The following is a 19,910-nucleotide window of genomic DNA, read 5'->3' on the forward strand; positions in this document are numbered from 1 at the left end:
GGGGGGGTACATTTACCCTGGGTGAGACCCTGCAGCAGGCTTGGATGCTCTGCAGAGCTTCCTGCCTGGGGATGCTGCCATTCCAGCCCTTGGGAACCGACTGGGTTCTCTCCATCCTCACTGTGATGTGTTCATGTCCCAGGGCAGTGGGGCTGGAGTGGGACACGGCTCCTGCACGCAGCACGCACATAGACTGATGAAATTGCTGCTTTATCTTGGCTTGCTCGAGCTGCATTAATAAGAGCTGACAGGTTTGAAATAGCTGATGTGCGTTGGTTCAGGTTGTGATTGCCGCAATCAGGGCAGCGCCTGGGCCATGGGATTGACTCAGTTTAGGGGTTGGAGCTGTAAAGGGTGGCTCCACCGAAACCAAAGCCTCAGGGGCACGTATGTGGCCAGGGCTGCTCCTGCGCTTGTCTGTGTGATGGAAATTCAGGCTCAAATGAGATAAGAAACTGCACAACCTGAACAGTTTAGGGCCAGAAGCGGGAGAAGGGGGTGGTTTGCACCTTATTGATGTCCCTGGGCTGTGCCTGCTGCCTCCCTGCAGCCACAGCTTCTCTGGGCCCCCTGTGCCATAGGGAAGAACTGCCTTATATCTGATCTAGATCTTCTTTCTTATCTCAGCATCGCATGGTGGGTGGAATTATCCCCTATCTTGAGGTGACCACAGATCTGGCCCCAGATTTGACCCATAACTCCATCCTTGTGAGGAGATGGAAACCCTTGCATCTGCTTGTAGGACCAGGGAGAAATGATTTCCCTTCCTCCCCTTTATCTAATGGTTCTACTAAGACTTCTGCTCAATTTTGGATGATTAAAAGCTCAACAACAGCTTGTTTCATACATGGGAGAGGAGCACGACATATGGTAGTGACAGAGCTGTTCATAAATACCAGTGCTCTTATATGTAAAAAGGAAAATGTGGGAATGCATTGCTAACACCACGAGTGAGGTGTTGGTGAGGGGAGCAGGGGCACCCATGGGTGCACCCTCAGCGTGGCTGTGTGATGACACCCGTTGTTGTATTGAGAACTTTAATATTGATCATTTTCTGCCCAATTCCTCAGCCCCGCTCCCTGCTCATGTACCCCAGGCTGGTGCAGGGGCTGACCTGGGGCAGCAGGATGAGTCCCTTGCGTCGTTAAGACCCCACATGCTACAAAGGGGCTGTTGGGATCCAGCCAGTGGTGCTGGTGGGACATGGGGTGTGATTTGCTGCAGCAGGTCCCTGCTTTCATACAGAATAGCATGTGCAAAGCAATGAGGACTCATTTCCCCTTCTCCTCCCCCCTCGAACTGAAGCACAAATATGACAAGTGTTATGATTAAGGCTGAGCTGCAGCCCCGAACATCTCTCCCCTTGCAGATTACTATGTAAATCAGCCACTTAATATTGCTGCTTCCCTCTGCTGCGTGTTGTGTGTGAGGCTGAGGATGTGCTGGGTGACAGCCCCAGCCCATGGTGGGTCACAGGCTGGAGGGCTGAGGGACACGTGAGCTGTGAGGAGCAGTTCATGCGGTGATTGTCAGACCTGGCTAATGCAAACCTGGGCAAACGAGTCTGCTTCGTCGGCCTTTTCAATGGCACCTTGTGTTTTTAACCCAGCACCTTTTGGCTGAAAAGCCAGGACAGCTTCCAGTGCTGGGAGATGAAAGCAGCATCCTTGAGGACACTGGGGAGAGGAGCTGTGATGTCTCAATGCGCTGGCACCACCCCGAAGTGCCTGCAATAGCACTTGCAGCGCATCCCTGCTGCCCTGGATGAGGGGGTGCTTTTCCTGCTGCCCATGCACTGTGAAACTCAGGTTTCCCTGGTAAGAGGTGGTGGTGGGGACATGCATGGGGCTGGGAAGAGGCTGGGCTCCATCCCTGCCCAGCTGGTACCTACAATCCCGGTGCGCAAACACTTGCCATCCGTAGGCCTGGAGATGGGAAGGGAGGTAGGGTTTGATGGATGAGCAGAGTGAAGCACAGATTTATTACGTGTCCCAGCTTGTTTCCTTTGGAGCCAGGGCTGCAGCAGGAGGAAGCTGCTGGGGATGGGGGTTACAGCACCGTGAGGCTCAGGTTTGGGGTGTTCCTGGCATCCCCTCCCTTGTGCTTGGTGTGGTCCCATCAGCCCGACAGGTCCTCGTGTTGCTCGTGCTATTTAATGTCACATCTCTAATGACCCCATGCATGAGGCCACCAGAGCGGTGATGCCCCTGCTGCCTTCCCCTCTGCCTGGGATGTTAGTGTTTAACCTGTGCTTAAATAGCTCCCCCCTCCTAACACACTGAAGGCTGTTTCCGTTGGGTTTTAATCTCACTTGTTTGGCTGCTTGCTCTGTAAGAAGATTGAAATAGCAGCAGGACGCGGTGAGCTGCGTTGTGGCCTCGATTGCAAAGCTGTGATGATGGAAATGGTTTCACTGTAAAGAGGTTGTTAATGAAGGCTCTAAGCAGGGAGGGCGCGCCGAGCTCGTGCACCTGAGCTCACCCGGGTTGTGCTGGACCAGCACATCCATCCATCACCTGGATTCGCCCGTTGCTGAGATCCCCCTCACCTGATGGCAGCTGCCTGGCAGCTTTGGGCCATTGAAAAGGATCAAACCAAATTAACTTCAAAAAGTCCACGTCTGGAATGTGGCTGCGTCCCTGCTCCAGGACTGTGGGCGAGGGGGGATCCCAGGGGATGGGACCCCTGATGGCCATAGACCTTATGGATCCTTATAGAGCTGTTCCTGATGCATCGGCTGTGGTGTGATGGAGCGGAGCTGCCGCTGCCAGCCCAGGGCACAGGGCTGGGGCTGGGGCTGGGGAGCAGGGCCCGGTGCCTGCCGGGAGCACGGGAGCTCAATGGAGCTGCTTGTCCAAGGGAAATGCAAATAGGGGACAATCAGGCTCGGCGGCAGCGGAGTGCGATGCGCGGGGTCCCAATCAGTGAATAACACTTCACGGCGGCGGCACAATTGCAGATGAAGGTTTCTAAATAACTTTTTTTTCCTTGTCGGAACCATTCCTCTGGATTTTCACTGCAAAACCGCCCTCATTTCGGTTTCTATCTCGCACAAAAGGCAGCTGCTTTCAGAACCCAGAACCATCGCATCCTCCTGCACCAGTCTGGCTCCTGAAAAGGCACCTTTGTCCTTTAGGGTGCCTCCCCCTGAGCCTCCAGCTGCTGGAGGAGGATCCAATGGGAGCATCACGGGGATCCCTCCTTGGTGGTCCTCCCCACAGGATGCTGCATGGAGCCCCAGCCGCCCAGCAATGGGAATGAGCACTGCAGGACATGAGAGCAGCAGGTTTGGGACCCGGATGGTTGTGGATTTGCCATCTGGAATAATTCCTTGCATCATTCCCCCCCCCCCCCCCCCCATCCCACACAATTTGCTGCCTCCATCCCCTGCCTCCTTCTGCCTGATTAAGGGCTGTCAGGGTGATTGATGTGTTCTTGCAGCAGAAGGTGAGTCCCTTCACTGTGACAGCCAGGAGAAGACCGGCCCTCGCCAGCACCCTCCCCTTCCAGTACCTGTAATTTTCCACCCTGGACAATGCCAGGCTGTGCTATGGGGGCTCTGCTCTCCCCTGCTTGTGCCCTGCGAAGGTCAAAGCATCCAGACCTCAGGTGTCCTCCCCAAAACAACCCCTTAGGTCCATGGGTAAGGACTGGAGGGGGAGAGAGCTCCGTGGTAAGGTCAGGGCTTGCCCCTTGCTGCAGGTGGCTGTGTGCCTGCGGGGTGAGGGCTCTGCCCATCCTCTGCCTGATGGGGATGGATTGGTTCGGACACTGAAGGGATGTGGGTTTTGAGGTCAGGCAGCAAGGCCGTGGCTGCAGGAATGCTCTGAGTCCTCGTTCCTCCAGCTGCTGGGCAGTCAGGGGTGGTGACTGTTGGGAAACCCGTGCTTGGGCATCTCCTGCTCAGGACGTGAGCTCCTAGGGGCCGGGATGGCTCCGGCACAGTGGGATGCTCAGCCCCAAGGGCTGGATCCCCTGTTACTGCGATGCAAAGCACACAGGGTGCTCCAAGACGCGTGCCTTGAGCCAGGGCTGGTGTGGGCAGGTCCCTGGGCTGGTGCTGGATGTGATCCATCCTTGGTGGAAGGGAAAACGGGGCAGCATCCATCACCTGAGCTGTTCAAATGAGGGTGCTTGAAGCACCCCCAAAGGGAGGAGCTGATGGAGCCAAATTGCAGTGGGTGAACACTCCTAATAGAGGACCTCAGGTGCCAGAGCTGGCATAGAAACAGGGTAATTGCACTTGGACATGCAGGAACGGAGTAATTTCTGTTGTTCAGCTCCTCAAGGTGTTTATCCCCCCATCCATTTCACTGCAGGGCTGCTCCGTGGCTCCATCGCTGCCACCAGCCAGGGCACCCTCAGCATCAGGATGCAGGAGCAGCGAGGTCAGCCCCACACTTGGCCTTCAGAGGGCAGAGCCAAGGTGAAGCCCTTCAGCGATGGATTGTTTGGCATCTCCTTGGGCAGAGGCTGGTGCTGCTGCAGTATTTATAGCAGGTGCTTCTCTCCACTGTACCAGGTGAGTCCTTCCAGCATCCCCATGGCCGAGCCCTGGGGCAAGGCGAGTGTTTAACGCAGTCTGCATCGGTCCCTCTGCCTCTGAAGGACACAAACCTCTGGCCCCAGAGATGCTGAACCTGCCTGGGCGCACTGAAGTGTTTCCCTAGCGGGTTGGTGGGTGCTGAATCAGGTCAGGATAGGGCCAGACCCTGCAAATTGATGGTTTAATGTCCTGGTGGTGTCCTGGTAAGGTCTGGATGGAAAAAGATGTCAGCAGAGATGGAAAAGAACGTGTCAGAGGGAAAGGAATGTATGGCTGGAGGTGGCTTCAGTAACACGTAAGTGGGTTTTCCCAGCTGTTGAATGCTCAGATACCTCCAAGGCAGGGAATGCCGAGTGTTTCAGTAACGTGGTGATGTGCTTGGAGAGGTGCTGACTGTCCAGGCTGCTTTGTATGGGAAGAAGCAGGGGCTTGGGACGGGTCTGGGTGTACTGGTGGAGAGGTGATCCCTCACCTGGCTCTCCTTGGGACCCCAGAGCCATCTGGGTGCTGGTGCTGGATGCTCACAAGGGCTCCCCTCGCTCCAATGGGATGTGCTCATCCAGGGCAGGCAGCAGCCCAGCCGAATCCCACAGAGCAGGGAAAACATCTTACTTAAGTCTTTGCAAAGCCGCAGACAAAGCACGGCGAGCGTGAACAACCGGGATGGAAAATAATTGCACTCCTATTTTCCTCCAGCTTTTCTTATCAACGCCTTTATCACCTTTGGTTTTATTTTACACCTTATTTAGACTTTACTGTAATCCCAGCTATTTCACCACTGACACCTCCTTAATACCCTGTCTAACACCTCTGACACCTCTGGCTAATGCCCACGCCCTTCTCAGCACAGCAGAAACAGAAAAGAGCTGAAATGGAAAGAGATAGAGAGAGAAATGATTTACTGCCTGTGAATAAGAGCCTTTGAGGAGAAAGGGGGGAGCCAGCCCCCACCCGTGCAGCTCAACTTTGGTCTCCATCTGCCCATTCCTGATGGCTGGAACAGCGGGCAGCGGGTGCAGGGCAGGGAGAAGGGATGGGATTTACTGTTTGAGGGGAAGTGGGACTAGAAAGGCTCAACTTAGTGAACTGAAGCAGATGCATTCCTCTTACCTGGACACCCTGCGCCGCGTTCAGCCCCATCCAAAGCATTTCCTCTCCATGTGGAACACCTCCTGCTGGTGTTAGTGGATTTGGTGCTAACTCAAGCACCCACAGTGCTCCAAGCAGGCAGCTCCTGCAGGCAAAGCCAGGAATTCCCACCTGGAAAAGCTCCCCTCTTCTCCCTCCAGTGGTCTCCAACCAGGAGGGATTCCCACTGCAAGCCCAGCACTGGCAGTACACAGCGATACCTCTCCTCTCTAACTTGCCCTGCTCCCTGAGCCTAAAGACTATTGCTGCATCACCCAGATTTAACCCCCCATTACACAAACTCCGTCTCTAAAGCGAGGGCTATGGCAGCTTTATTACAAGTTTATTACATGCTAATTCAAGCAAATAAATGTGCTCCAGCTGTGGAGCAAAGGAGATTAATAACCTCGCAGATCACTTGGCTGCTGTGATGAGTTTCTTGAACGGAGCAGAGTATATTTAGGAAGAGCAACCAGATTAGGCAAAAAGCCCCTTTAATTATTAGTGACACTGTGCAAACGGCTTCACACGAGTGGAATACCAACTCCCCAACTCCTGACCTTGTCACTCACCCAAACGCTTCCTATCGCAGCAGCACAGGTTGAGCACCAACACATCGCATAGGGCCGGGGCGGTGGGGTGGGGGTCCCTGCTGTGTCAGGGTGCAGTGACCCTGAGGGTGCTCCCACACCTTGAGGTGGTCTCAGTGCTTTCCCCTTCCTCTGCCCAAAGTGTTGGATATTGGGGTTTGTTGTACAATTGACTTTGATTTTGCATCCAACTGGATGCTCTGAGCTGCCTTGGTGCTGCTGGTGCCTTAATGGCTTTGCCAGAGGTGTAGGTGCGCTCTGCACCCCTTGGGCAGGGGACTCTGGGGGTTGTTCTTGTTGTTGGACCTCTCCAAGTGGTTGTTGCCTTCCTGTTTGCTGGAATGCAGGGGGATTCTGCACCTCCTGCTTTGTTTTTGGTGTAACTGGGATGCTGGGGGGGCTGCTGGAGCGGGATGTTAATGGGTTGTGCAGAGGAGCTGCGGCTGCCCCATCCCTGGCAGTGCTCAAGGCCAGGCTGGACACAGGGGCCTGGAGCAAGCTGCTCCGGTGGCTGCAGCTCCTTTGTCTGCTCCTCCCGTGTTAAACGACGCCTGGGTTTGGTCCTGTGTGGGACTTGCTGCTTTTCACAGTGCTGGTGATGGCTGCTGCAGTGAGGGGAGCAGAAGACGGGTGCGGGCAGAGTGCTGCAGCACCCATGGACCTGCTGGGGAGCTCTAACGACTGCACCCCCCTGTTTGGGTGGGAATTGTGCGTTTTCAGTTGTGCTGCTTGAATGCAGAGGGAGGTTTTGTGACCCTGCGCTAGAGCCTGGGTATGGGGGGGGGATCCAAAGGCACCTTCTGCCTTCTCACAAGGGGAAGTGTCCCCTGTGCCGTGTCCTGCGCCCTTAAACCGCTGCAGCTGCCCTTGAGCCTGATGGATGGAGCTGCGGCGGCTCCGGTGGAGCAGAGCGGGCACGGAGCGCCCATCCGCATCACTCGCTGCTTCCCTCATTATCCCTGCTCCCGTTTTCCCCACCGGCACAGCCGGACCCTGCGGATGCGGGTGCCTGGGGGGGGGGGGCGTCACTGCACGGGGAGGGTCCCCAGGGTCCATCAATGGGGACACTGTGGGTCCGAGCCACCCTTTGGAAAGCAGCGCAGCGGGAATGTTCTCCTGCCCCTGTGCTTCCTGCTCTCCGTGTGCAGGAGGCAGCCCTTCCGCCTTCAAACAGCGTCTATTCTATGTAGAGCAAGCACAGAATGATGTGTTAAATACAGCCCGGGCTGAAGCGCTGAATCAAATCAATTCCCCTTTTTGATTCCCCGAGCTTTTGAATCCCCGAGCCCTGCCGCAGGATTGTTCGCACAAGAATAGGGCAGAAGGAGCAATCCTTTCGTGTCACTATTGACTCAATTATTTTGCCTCTTGATTTTGTATGGAGCGGGGCCGCGCTGCCGCGCTGATTGCTAATGGCACCGCATTGTTCTGCGCCGGCTCGGGGCGGGACGCCCGCATCTCCCGCTCGCTACGGCCTGCGGTTGGGACCTCGTTTGAGCCTGATGGATGCAAACGGCACAAGGGGGGGTGTGCAGAGGGAGGCTTCGCACCCGGAGCTGCCTTTGCTGCTGCAGCGAAGGGTAACGGGGCTGGGATGCGCTGGTGCCCTTCCTGTGCTGCTGGCCACGCTCCTGGGATGCTCCCGCCTGGATCGATAGGGCCAGCGTGGGGAGGCTGCGTTTACACAGCGTCACAGCCATCGATATTGACAGCTCGGGTGTGTGTCCTTCGGGCTGCCAGCACCGGGTTATTGATGCCCCGGTGGCTGCCTGAGCCCCATGGAAAGGGCTGGGGGGGGGGTGTGTGTGTGTGTCACTGGTAGCTTGAGCCCAGTGTCCAGGCAGGGATGCTGAGCACAGCCCTGGGTGCTGCATCCCGGGGGGTTTGCTAAGGAAAGGAATCTTGTTCTGCCCCATTTGCCAAGCCACACAGAACAGCCCCTTCAATGACAGGGTAAGAAAGAGCAGCAATTACATCTGTTTATTTTCCCTTTGAGAGGCAGGCACCAGAGCCCTTCCCGCCTTGCTTGTCCTCCTGTATCCCTGGCTAATGCCACCCTCATTTTGTGGCAGCCTGGAGCTGGGGACGAGGCTGTTATTCCTGTTGAAGTACACAGTTGGATTGTCATTGCATTCCATGGGACAGGGGTGGGATGGGAGGAGGGATCCTGGGCACAGGGCTCACCAGCACCACGGGTGCATCCCATGCAGCGCTGAGGATGCGGTGCAACCCCCAGGTTCATTTAAACTCCATCCAACAGCATCACTGTAACTCCTGCCGAGGGTCAGGCTGTAGGATTAGTGTTGGAGACGCTGCAAGTGATGATTTTGTGTTCACTGTCATCCCTCCATGGCTGGCTCGAGATGGGGGTCTCTCGGTTAATGCATGTTTCAGTCTCCACTGCCTCTTTAACCTGGTATTAATCAGCAGGGAAGTTCCTGAGCATGGCCAGCCCCATCATGGCTTAGGTATCAGTGTCTGTGAGGTCAGGCTGGGTGCTGGGGACCCATCTCACTGGGATGGAGCGGTTTTGGGGACCGGGCTCTTCCACCCACACCATAAAGATGTTTGAATTGTCTTTGCTCACCCTGCAGATGAGAAATGATGGAGCGAGGGATGCAAGCCTGACCCATGGGAGCCAGTGCTAATGACAGCCATGGCCATGGAGGTAAATAGCTTCGACTGGCTTGGGAATGAAGGTATTGGTGCCCTTAGCAAACAGCAGGTGAATGACAAGTAGCTCTCCATACACAGAGCAGCCATCAGCTCATGCCCAGCTAAGACCCACAGCCAGGCACGCTTGGAACGTGGAGCCTGATGGACTTGCTCATGTCGTCTTGTAGCATGAATGCAGAATGGGGTAAAGGGTGGGGTTTGGGGTGTGAGGTGTCTTTAGACTCAGAGTTTCACTACTCTTGGGTGGTATCCGGGCTCGGGCCCACTGCAGGGATCAATGCCCTGCGGAACAAATGAGCTCTAAAAACCTCTTATTTTATTATTCATTATTAATAACGAGGCGGCCCTTGTAAATAGCCATGAAAGGGAGTGCTTAAGCTCGTAATTAATAAGTGCTGGCTTGGTTTCTGCTAATGAACTACAGCTCAAGGTGCCTGATGGGGGATACAGAGCTCTGCTGCAACGGTGGAGGATGCTGGTGCAGGTCAATAAAGCCGTGTCCCAGGACAGGCTGTGCTGTGGGGCTTTATCCATCACACAGCCGCGCCCCATGGTGCGGGTTTGGAGGGCTCCGGGACACAGGATGGGGATGCAGGGGCTCAAAAGCCCCCGTGGGTACCGCAGTGCGGTGGTACCATGGCCGGGGCTCAGCTTCTGTGGGTTCTATGGCAAAACCCCAAAGAGCCCCGGCTGCCTCCTGAAAGCCGTCGTTACGGCTGGGTCATAAATGTTTATGACGGGAGGGAAAAGCAGTAAATCCCGATTACAGCCCTTGTTTGCTTTAGCGGGGCACTGATTTGACAGGGCAGGGAACTTCCTGCTTGCTTTACAGCCGGTTTTGGCTGCCGCTTGGTGCAGGGGCTGGAGGCGAGCTCAAAACGGGGATTTTATTCCGGAGCCGGCACAGCAATTTCCATTTTGACAGAGCCCCTGCTACCGCTCCAGTGCCACCACCGCGGGCCCTGCGCAGCGCACACAACCCAGCCCACAATGCGCTCATAATTCACTAATGTTTGCTGAATGACAGGGTTAAGTGGCTGCTATTCCCGGCCTCCCACCACACTAATGTACTCCAGACCCGCGCTCCCTGCCTTCTGGCTCACAGTCAAACGGTTTCCTGCGGCCCTCGCGGTGCCGGGCTCCTTCCACCCGCGATGAACGCCGCTTCCGAAACGGGTTCCATTTGTTTTTGCTAATCTCATTTTGCCCTCGGTGCTCCGCTCATCAGCAGCCCCATCACAGGCTCCGTGCGCTGCCTGCTGGCCACGGAGGAAGGAGCCCGTCCCGCGTCCTGCTGCGCGGTGACCTTCACCGGCACGAGCCCGATGGAGCCCCCGGCGCTGCTACATCTCCCCCCCAGACCCTATGGAAGGGATGGACTTGGAGGTGATGCCCATGGAGGTGTGAGTGGGGCTGGACTGTTCCCTCTACCCCAGGCCAAACCCACATCCCTGCCTGTGGGAACCTTGTCATCCTGGATGGAAAAGGTGAGTACTGAAGATAGGAGGAAGGGGGTTTGGTGCTACACGCCAAACACCAAAGTAAACCATCCTCTGGTGGGACAGCCGAGCTGGGAAGAGGGATGCACATTGCTCTTAATGGGAAAAATAAGCAATGAGCATTTGCACAGGGCCAAGGAATTTATCCAGCTGAATTGGGAGCACGTTGCCACCCGCTGCCCTTCCTGGAAGCGGGATGAGTGCTGCCGCAGCAAGGATGAGCTCACATTCCAGCTCTGCTGCCTTTTGTCATAGAGGCCTGAAGTTCAGCCCTGGATGGGGAGGTTGGGGCTGTTTTCCCTTCTCTCCTGTGTGAGGTTTATTCTCTCCTTTCTCAGCAGGGCCCTGAGCTGAGTGTCCCGGGTCTGTGTCCCCTCTGAGGCACGGTCTGAAGGCAAGGACAGAGCAGGCAGGGCTTTTATCTTTCCCCTTCAAGTACCTGTGTAGGGCACATTAAGACTGATAAACAGATACACCAAGATGCCTTGATAGAAACACATCTAAGCCACAGAGTGAAGCTCTCTCAGGGCTTGGAGAGCCCCCCAGACATGGGTTAGGAAGGGGATTTTGAGTGAAACCCATTAAAAACGGTGACATTTTCACTCATGTCCACATCCCCCTTAATCTGGACTTGCTTCAGGGAAGGACACGCTCCCTGGGGCAGGGATGTGATGCCAAATCGGTGCCTCCCAGTGCACACTACGAGGGATTAGACTTGGAGCACTGGGAAAGGGGCTGAGGGCAGGGATGTGCTGGTCCAGCCCTGCCCTATGTGAGCAGGCAGGATGATGGGGCTGTGCACCGGCATCCCCCCAGGAACTTCACCCCCAAAATGAAAGGGACTCCAGGGATCTGTTCAAAACAGTTTATTGTACTTTTTGTCAGACAAACACATTGATTTCTGGACCACAGTAGAGGATGGAAACCTTTCACAAACTTATTTATTTGAAAATACAAATATAAAATTATACTTTCCACATCTGTGATGTGAGAGACCCCCATCCACATAGTATTTTACAACAGGGCTTTAGAAAGCCATACACAGAGACCTGAAAGATGCTTGATATATATAGATACATATATATATGTATATATATAAAAAAAAAGTCACTACCAAAGTTCTCATCAGTTCATACTAAAGTATAAAAGGAAGGGCTAGGCCTGCCACTGTGCCATAGTTTATTTAGGTACATTTATGACCACCTGAAATGCTTTAGACTTGCATCCTAGTACTGATGGAGTTCAGACCTCGTACAACAGGGGATGATGGGGGGGTTGCTACCTACGACGGTCGACGCGACACACGAGCCCGCGCGCGGTGTTACGGGGAGGGACGGAGCCGGGACTGCCCCTTGCTCCGACACGGAGCTCTCGAGACAACACGGTCGGACTGGTTGGGAGCCGAGATCACGAGGATTTGCTTTCTCAAACTACTCTTTTTGTGTGAGCATTTTGCCGTTTTTGGTAATTTAAATTACAGTATTAAAGTATTGCTTAGCTTACAGAATCGCCTCGCGCAGCGCTCGCACGCGGCAATGGGCTTGACTCGGATTCTGTACGTATGAAACTCTACAGTGTCTGTGCGCAGACTGGGATCTGCCGGTGTGTCTTCGATGCATCCTGTCTCTTCACCTTACACTAACTTCACTTCTCTGTTTTGAACTAATTCACTTAAAAAAGAGAAAAAAACAACCCCAAACCACTAAAACAAAGTGAAAATTCCACCCAAGAGACATTTCCATAGCATAAAAGACAGCTATGAGTTAGTGTTTGTTTTTGTAAACAGTTTCATATGCAATATCATACATAACCATGGCTGGCCTTCAGTAAAAATGCAGTAAACTATATTGCTTTATTATTGATTATGTTGCATTGAGTGAATGGCAGAAATGAAACAGGAAGGTAACTGTGGCTGGAGTCGCTAGCCCTCATTCACACTACAGATGAAAACTGCATCCTAGGCTTCCGAGTGGGGAAGAAAAGAAACGTGAACACCTTTCAGGTCGGTATTACCAACAACGATGGTTGAACTAGCCTAGCAAAGATGTGTAACATTCACTGCTGTACAATGGAAAAAGAAATCAACTTACAGCAAAGAGAGCCATGCTACCTTAAAGTCCAAGCTACAAATTCAACTTAGAATGAACAATGATGGAGGAGAGAAAAACTAAAACAGGACAGATCAGGCTTCATTTTAATCAAGCCCGTGGCAAAGGACTGCTTTAGTTTGAAGGGGAGGGTACCCGAGCTCTTGGGCTTGCTCTTCAATGTCCCTTGTGTTTGGGATACAGCCCATCTGATGGCACGGGAGCACTGGGCAGGGGATGACCCCCCTGCAGTGCTCTGGGTGCCCATTTCATCCAGCTTAAGATGGAACTCCTGCTCTTTTTGGTCACTTTGAGGGTAGCAGGACACCGAGAAGGGCAACCTCCCTCAGGCTGAGCCTTCACTCGCTGCTCTTGACTAAAACAAAGGCGAAACTGCACCTTTGTGCCAAAAAAATTGATCCAAACTCCCTAAACAAAGAAAGAATAAACCAAAACCCCCTTCGAAATGGATCTCTAGATGAGCTGGGGGGGGGACTAACGTGAACCTTAAGTCTAGGTAGCCACATCAAAACATATCGGATTCCACGACATTTGTGCTATGGGCCACTGGGACTTCTCAAAAGGTATATAAACATCTAAAACATATTCACACAGATTAGCAATTTCTTCAGAGCATTCTTAAAAAAATATGGTTTTATTTTTTGTTTTTCTCTTAGTAAAATCGTTTTTAATATACCGTGCCTCCCTCTGTTAAAAAATAAACTAAAAAAATCCAGTTTTGCATATCTAGCATTAGCATTTAAGGTAGTATGGCACATCCCCTCTCAACGTCAAGGGGGGGATCTACAAATGCCTTAAAGAGTTTGCCAGCATTTTTTAACATTGTGAGACCTTTGGTTAGTTGAAACCGCATCAGATCAGCAAAAGAAAGAAGAAACCAAGGAAATCAAAGAAAGCAAAGAAAAAAAGGAAGAAAAAAAGAAAGGAAAACCTTCCCAAAATTATTAGTATTTTTTTTTTTCCTTAAATAAGAGAAAGTTCTATCCTTACTGGTCCTAAATCTGAATAACTACATCTAAATTTATAACCTTAATTACGATACACCTACCAATATGTACTAGAAGAGGAAGAGAGAAAGAGGGGGGGAGAAATTCACTACACTAGCATCAGGACAGCACTCTTACAAGATAGCATTTTATACACTATTAACATACAACAATGATCAACAAAGAAGAGTCTATGAGGTGACAGGGAATGGAGAGGAAAACCAACTGGTAGTACAGTACATCATCAACATTGACAAAATAGCAATAAAAAATTCCCTGACGGTACATTGAATTCCAGGGAATTTGGTTTGTAGGTTGGTGGTTTTTTTTTTGTATTTTCTTTTTTTTTTTTTAGCATTTTTATTTTTTAAAGAATTGTTTCATTTCTTTTATTACTTGATCAAGTCTCAAGAGTTAAAAAGCGTCCAGCATTTTGCTTAAACCTGGTTGTTCGGAAATAAGAAAAAAAACCTAAAAGATCACATAAAAAGCATGACTCTTTTTTTTTTCTTTTTTTTTTTTTTTCTGTTGTTTAAAAACAAGAAAAACCAAGGATTTCTCCTCTCGGTTCGCAGTATGGTGCCTTGTTTTTGTTACAGATGCCTTGCTCTACCTTGTCTAGTGAACGTCTACGTTAAGTCTACTCGTTAGTAAAGATTACAAAAATAGGAGTGCAGCAGCTCTTGTTAACAAATGTCGCATTCAGTGTCTTGTACTGCCTGTACCTAAAGTACCAAGTTTATAAACGTAACAAGTTAAAAAAATAGCAAGAAAACCCTTGTCCAGAGTACATTAAAAAAAGAAGAACTCTATCCGCGCTACAGTATGTCCGTAATGCCACCTCGACCAGGCTGTACTTCTAGGTTTGCTGTTTGCAGGCCCTAGCGACCCATATTACAAAACTTAAATTAAAAAACATCCTTCATTAAGTTTCCTCCCCCGACAGAGGACCATTATATATAACAGCCAAATATTAAACATGTGCAAATAGGAAACTGTCAGTTTTTCCCCTACCAGTCACAGTGCAATGATGTTTTATAGTTATTTATTTTTCTTTTTTTTTTTTTTTTTAAATTCTGTTTATAACTACAATAAATTAAAAAAAAAAAAAGGAAACAACAACAAGAAAAAAAATCTTCCGTTGCTTCTAGGGTGAAACTTGTAGCACTGAGGTATTCCCAAAAAAAAAAACCAACCCAAAAAAACCACAACCGAAAGTTGCTTTCGTAATTTGTTACTACAGAAAGTAATGGATGAAACAGGTAACCATGCAAGCTTGGAAGCTGCTCTGCCTGCAGCAGTGAGGGAGGAGGAGGAGAAGGACCTCACCTCCACCCAGGCTACCCAGAGCAGCTGAAATGACTGGACAGCAAGTTGATCGAGTTGAAAACAACTTAAAAAACCCCCAGGATGAAAGGTGTGCTTTGAACCGTAAATGCATTAAATAGGACCAAAAAAGAGTAAATTGTAGCTTCTTTTTTGTTTTTTTTTCCAGTCTTGGGGAAAAAAAAAAAAAAAAAGCAGGTTTTGAAATGAAAATAACCAATACCACTAGACTGTTCCTTTGTAAGCTGTGCACGTCTGATAGTGAAGATGCTGGTATGACGCTAGGAGAGCTGGAAGGTCTACCATGCCTACGGAGCAAGCCGAGCAGTGTGTGCATCACCTACCTCCCGCGGGCCAGCGCCGGCGGCCGGGCAAACCTCTAACACCTTGTCTCTTTTCTTCCATTTGTTTCATAGAGAAACTGCCTTAGGCTGACTCCATCACAAAAATAGGTTTGTATTTCTCTTTCGTAATAGTTTCTATGTAGTTAATGGAATTGTATTTACAGTATTTTTCTTTTTTTTTTCATTTTTTTTTTTTCAGAATTCACGATTTCAAAAAACCTTATATCACCTCTTTCAACAAAAAAAAGCACTTATAGAAAAAAAGGACGCACAAAAAGTTTGTAGTCCTTGCCTTATTGCCCAAAATAGAGAGAATTATAGGTTAAAGAAGACACCACAAATGAAAAGAAGGGCTAGAGAACCTGCTGCTCACCCGTGCCCCCCCGTGCCCTGCAAGGCCACCCCGTAACCGTGCCCGCCGCCGGCTGGGGAGCCGGTACCAGCGGCTGAGACTCCTGTCACCATCTCAGCATCCTTTAAGCAACAACAACTACATAAAACAGAAGGGAGAAGGAGGGGAGGTGGGAAAGAAAAAACAAAAGAAACCTCTTAATATAAACAGTTACACTATGGTTAGGCTCTTGCTAGATACACAAAGAATTAGAACTACGTGGCTACGAGACTATGTCAAAAGGCTATGAAAAAAACGTGGTTTGGAGAGGTTTAAAAAGGGGGGGGGAACCCATCAAGAAAATAAAACGACCAAGAAATGGATTTTATATACATACTTTTAAAAGCTGTTGTTTTTATAGTACAGCAGATTCATGAGATGATGAGAGAGATTTGTTTTGTTTTTAGACGACCTAAGTCCGTCGAGTGCCACCTCCAGTTTGCGTTACCGGTGATGATGATGTGCTCAAAGTCTGATGAGATCACCCCAACGTGGGCCCCGTCAGAAACTTCGCCCCGTCTTGCCCGGACATCCAGAGAGACTCTGCAGGCAGGAGAAGGGAGACACAGGACATGGAGTTAATCGAGGTCAAGTAGGATTTTTAACCCCCCCGATTGCTTCTAGATGCTCTGCAAAGCCGCAGCGTGCTCTGATCCACACTAAGGGTGAATTAGAGCGACAGGGCTGAAATGCAGCAGCATTCCCAGCTCTGGGAATGTGTTTAGTGTATTGACTGGTCTTACTTTCCAGTCCCTGAGGAGAGCAGCCTGGACTCCAGGCAGGATGGGGTTAGCTGCGTGCTAGTCTGCTTTAGGAACAATGAAATGCAGCCTGATATATCGGAAGGACAAAGCCTGTTCCTTGGGCATCTGTTACAGGCAGGAATTTACACAGCTTGGCTAAAATGAGGTTTTTCTAAAGGCACAGCCAAAGTACTTGGAAAGTAACAACTTTTACATGGGCACACTGCAGTGCCGATGATTCCTCTTGCAACAGAAGCTTCAGGTTCTAAAGCTCTGTTCCTATAGTGCTTAATGTTGGGATGGAAATACTGAGGGACCGGTTCTGCAGCAGCCCTTGCAGGGCTGGCTATGCCCAGGACCGGTCACTCAGTTTTGGTACCCTGGTCACTCACTTTTGGGGATGACCTCCAAAACCACCCCCAGGTGTCTGTGCCCAGGGTGAGGCACCACCAGCACCCACACATCTATGGGAATAGCCACATCTTGTCCCAGGGGACCCACAGCTCAGCCAAATCCATCCTCTACAGCTGCATCCTGTCCCGGGGCAGCCGAGGGACCAGACACCTCGGGATGCTCCGCCACAATAAGGATTTCAAACTCAGTGGTCCTTGAAGAATTAATAATAAGGCTCATTTCCTCCTCGCAAAAATTTATTTTAATTAGTAATGAGCACCATTAAAAGCACTTTCTGGCTTTAAGTCATTAATGGTTTGGATCTTAATACTGGCCAGTAAATGATGGTTACAGTTTGATGTGTTGTGGTAAGTGTAAAATGATTACAATACATTAGTACGATGAACACTGCCTTTATTGCAGCGTTGTTAGCGTGCGTTAGGCTGTTGTGCTGAGGTCTCCCACTGGTGGGGTGTACCACTGTGGTATAACAACACCTGACAGCCCAGGAAACGTGAAGGGCTCTAACAAATTGATCCCTGAACACACACTGATATGTGCAAATAATAACAGGGATCAAAGCAAAAGCGCTCGAGCCACTTTCTTCTTTCCCATAAAAAATACTACCTGGTGGAGCAAATCAATTGATGGCACAATTTCAGGTAATCTGGGGCGTGTGTGAGTGGGTGAAGAGAAAATAGAAACCCCCTTTATCCACCAGAATTTAGACATAAATCTATTCCTATGTAATTTAAAGCCTCCAACGTTTTCCACAGCTCCCTGCCCCTTGACTAACTGTAATTCTAATTCCATGCACTGATTTTGAATGCAAAACATGGGACACCGATCAGGACGTGCTGGGTAAAAGGCAGAGCAATGAAAGCTCTCACATCCATCACATTTATCTGTATGGACTAAGAGCTCTAGAGGGAAACCTGTGCCGTTTCACGGGTGTAACTTCCGCCTTTACCGAGGGACTTTCCTCATCTCTTACTCCCGGGGTAAGAATATTTATTTGCAAGGATGAACATGCCAAAGGCCAGGAAAATAAAATAATAATAATTAAACATTTAATTAACTCGAGCTTAGTTCAAAGGGGAGGAAACTGGCGGCGCTCCAAGGGGGCATTACACAGGTAATGGCTTTAATTTCATTTGCTTAGGTTTCATTTTTGGTTTCATCTTGATAATCGCTCCATGGTTACTAGTTCCAATGTTATCTTTTAGCTCTAATGTTGGGTACGGCACTTAATTAAGAATGATGGGTGCTCTGTAATAAAGCACTAGGGCTGGTCTGTTTTTAGAGCAGTGTATTGGTAGCAGATCTGCAACCCCAATCAGGATGCTGTCAGCTGGCACTTGGGTGTTTCCCCACTGGATTTGGGGATCAATCTGTGTTCTGTAGAGCTTTTGACTCTCCGAATTACTGCACTAAGTGCCACAGCTATGAAAACGTGACTTCTGGGGGGGTTTAGCTCCCAATCTGCCTTCCAGTTTCCAACCCGTGAGATCGATCTGAGTAACACAAATCACAGAAAGGAATGATTAAAGGCCAAGGAAAGACAAAATGGAGATAGAAAAAACTGTTCACTTAAAGTAAATAATAGGGGAGATGGTAGTTTAGCACAAAGTACAAATGGTATATACTGTAATACCTCCAAGTGAGATGGCAACCAACCATGTGTAACGTTTCAATGGTATCCATTTGTAAAAGCCGTTGCAATCAAAGGGCCCTAAAATTGCACAATTGTTAAGTTCATCAGTGCTCGGTACATGGGAACAGCTGATTATTAATTTTGCCAAGAAATTATCACAGGAATTGAAAGGACTGTGTTGCCAGCATGAATAGGTATCTCCAGGAGCTGTTCTGGTCACCAGGGACTCGGTGTGCTGCACCCTAGGGTTACCTTTCCAAGACCATCATCTTCTCATTCCCCCAAAAACAAGCTTTGGGTTTTCCCTTCTTTCTTTTCAAACCAGAGTTAGTAAATGGCGAGTGTTAAAGGAAGATATACGTAAAAAAAGCTACAGGATTCTTTGCAGTTACTGGGGGAATTAAGAGGCTGCCAATCTGCAAGTCAAATACAGAACAGTTCTTTGGAGAAGTGTTAGTGCAGACAAATCCGGGCTCCCAGGCTTTCACCTCGTATCCTATTACTTGAAAGATCAGGATGTTGCTGAGGTCAAAGTGCCCAAGTTTTCAAGAACAAACAGGTCTTTCTCTTCAGGTGAAAAATGGAAATAAGAGGTGTTGTAAGTGGTGAGAGACGGCAGTTTAAATTGATGCAGCTCTTAGCAGAGCAGTCATATTCCCTGTTTGGTATTAGAATTGATCCGAAGGGGTTGTCAAGTCCCTGGTGTGACCATGGGAGGGGCAGGATGGGGATGGGAACTGAGCACCAACGGAGGGTTTTGTCTTTTTGGGCACTGGTTGCTTATACAATAAGAAAGTAAACCTCAGGAACTTTGTCTGCACTACACTCCTGCACCCCCCACTCATCCAATGGGGTCAGGGAGTGAAATCCTCTGCTCAGGCTGAGCGATTCTGAGGGAGCCCCCTGTACTTTACCACAAGAGGAAAAAAACCCTCATTGTTTTACTACAGGAAGGGAAACAACTTCAGCTGCAGTTGTTCTGTCTGGGAGACTGACAGCCACCAAAGAGGGCCAACCACATTCATGCTAACACACACAGGTAAAACAGCGCGATCCGAAAACCAGCATGCAGCTCCGTTAAGCAGATCTCATTGCCCTCATTAGTGCGGTTGCAGACCCACGCGCCAGGCAGGAGGCACTTTTCCATCGACTTGACAACAGAACGGAAGCGACTCGCTTGTAACCTGCAGGATTTAAGGATGCTGCACCCGGCTGGATGTGACACAGGAGGTCAGCAAAGGCCAGCATCCATCCCGGTGCACAGGGATGCTGCAGTTATACGGATGAGCAACAGGCAGTGGTGGGATAGCCATCCCCTCACTGGGGTGACTGCTGGCCACCCCTGCCAGCCAAATTAACGAGCTCCTTTTTCCAGCCAAATGAATGAGCCCCTTTTCCCAGCCAAATGAATGAGCCCCTTTTCGCTTGTTTAAGTGGGAGCAGGGACCAGTGCACTGTCTACAAATGGGCACATCAGCTGGGACGGGTGGTTGGGCTGATATAAAGCCCCTAGAGGTAAGCAGGAA

General features: G+C 50.2%; 1 protein-coding gene across 24 annotated transcripts in view; it reads right to left on the minus strand.

The window, feature by feature from the left end:
• Positions 1 to 15,913: 15,913 nt before the first annotated feature.
• MSI2 (musashi RNA binding protein 2) overlaps positions 15,914 to 19,910 on the minus strand; it is a 212,775-nt gene continuing 208,778 nt past the window's right edge. For 13 of the 24 annotated variants that reach the window (XM_057416706.1, XM_057416711.1, XM_057416709.1 and 10 more), the window contains 2 exons: positions 18,385 to 18,462; positions 15,914 to 16,137 (listed from right to left, as the gene is read on the minus strand). In XM_057416706.1, the coding sequence (XP_057272689.1) occupies positions 18,421 to 18,462 (42 nt within the window). In that variant the 3' untranslated portion in view covers positions 15,914 to 16,137; positions 18,385 to 18,420. The remainder of the gene's footprint in view (positions 16,138 to 18,384; positions 18,463 to 19,910) is intronic. The other 11 variants (XR_008973069.1, XR_008973067.1, XR_008973068.1 and 8 more) reach the window with 2 other exon arrangements.

The sequence above is a fragment of the Pezoporus wallicus genome, unplaced genomic scaffold, assembly GCF_028554395.1.
Source record: "Pezoporus wallicus isolate ANWC-B61680 ecotype Strahan unplaced genomic scaffold, APGP_CSIRO_Pwel_v1 contig_13961, whole genome shotgun sequence".
Classification (NCBI taxonomy): Eukaryota; Metazoa; Chordata; class Aves; order Psittaciformes; family Psittacidae; genus Pezoporus; species Pezoporus wallicus.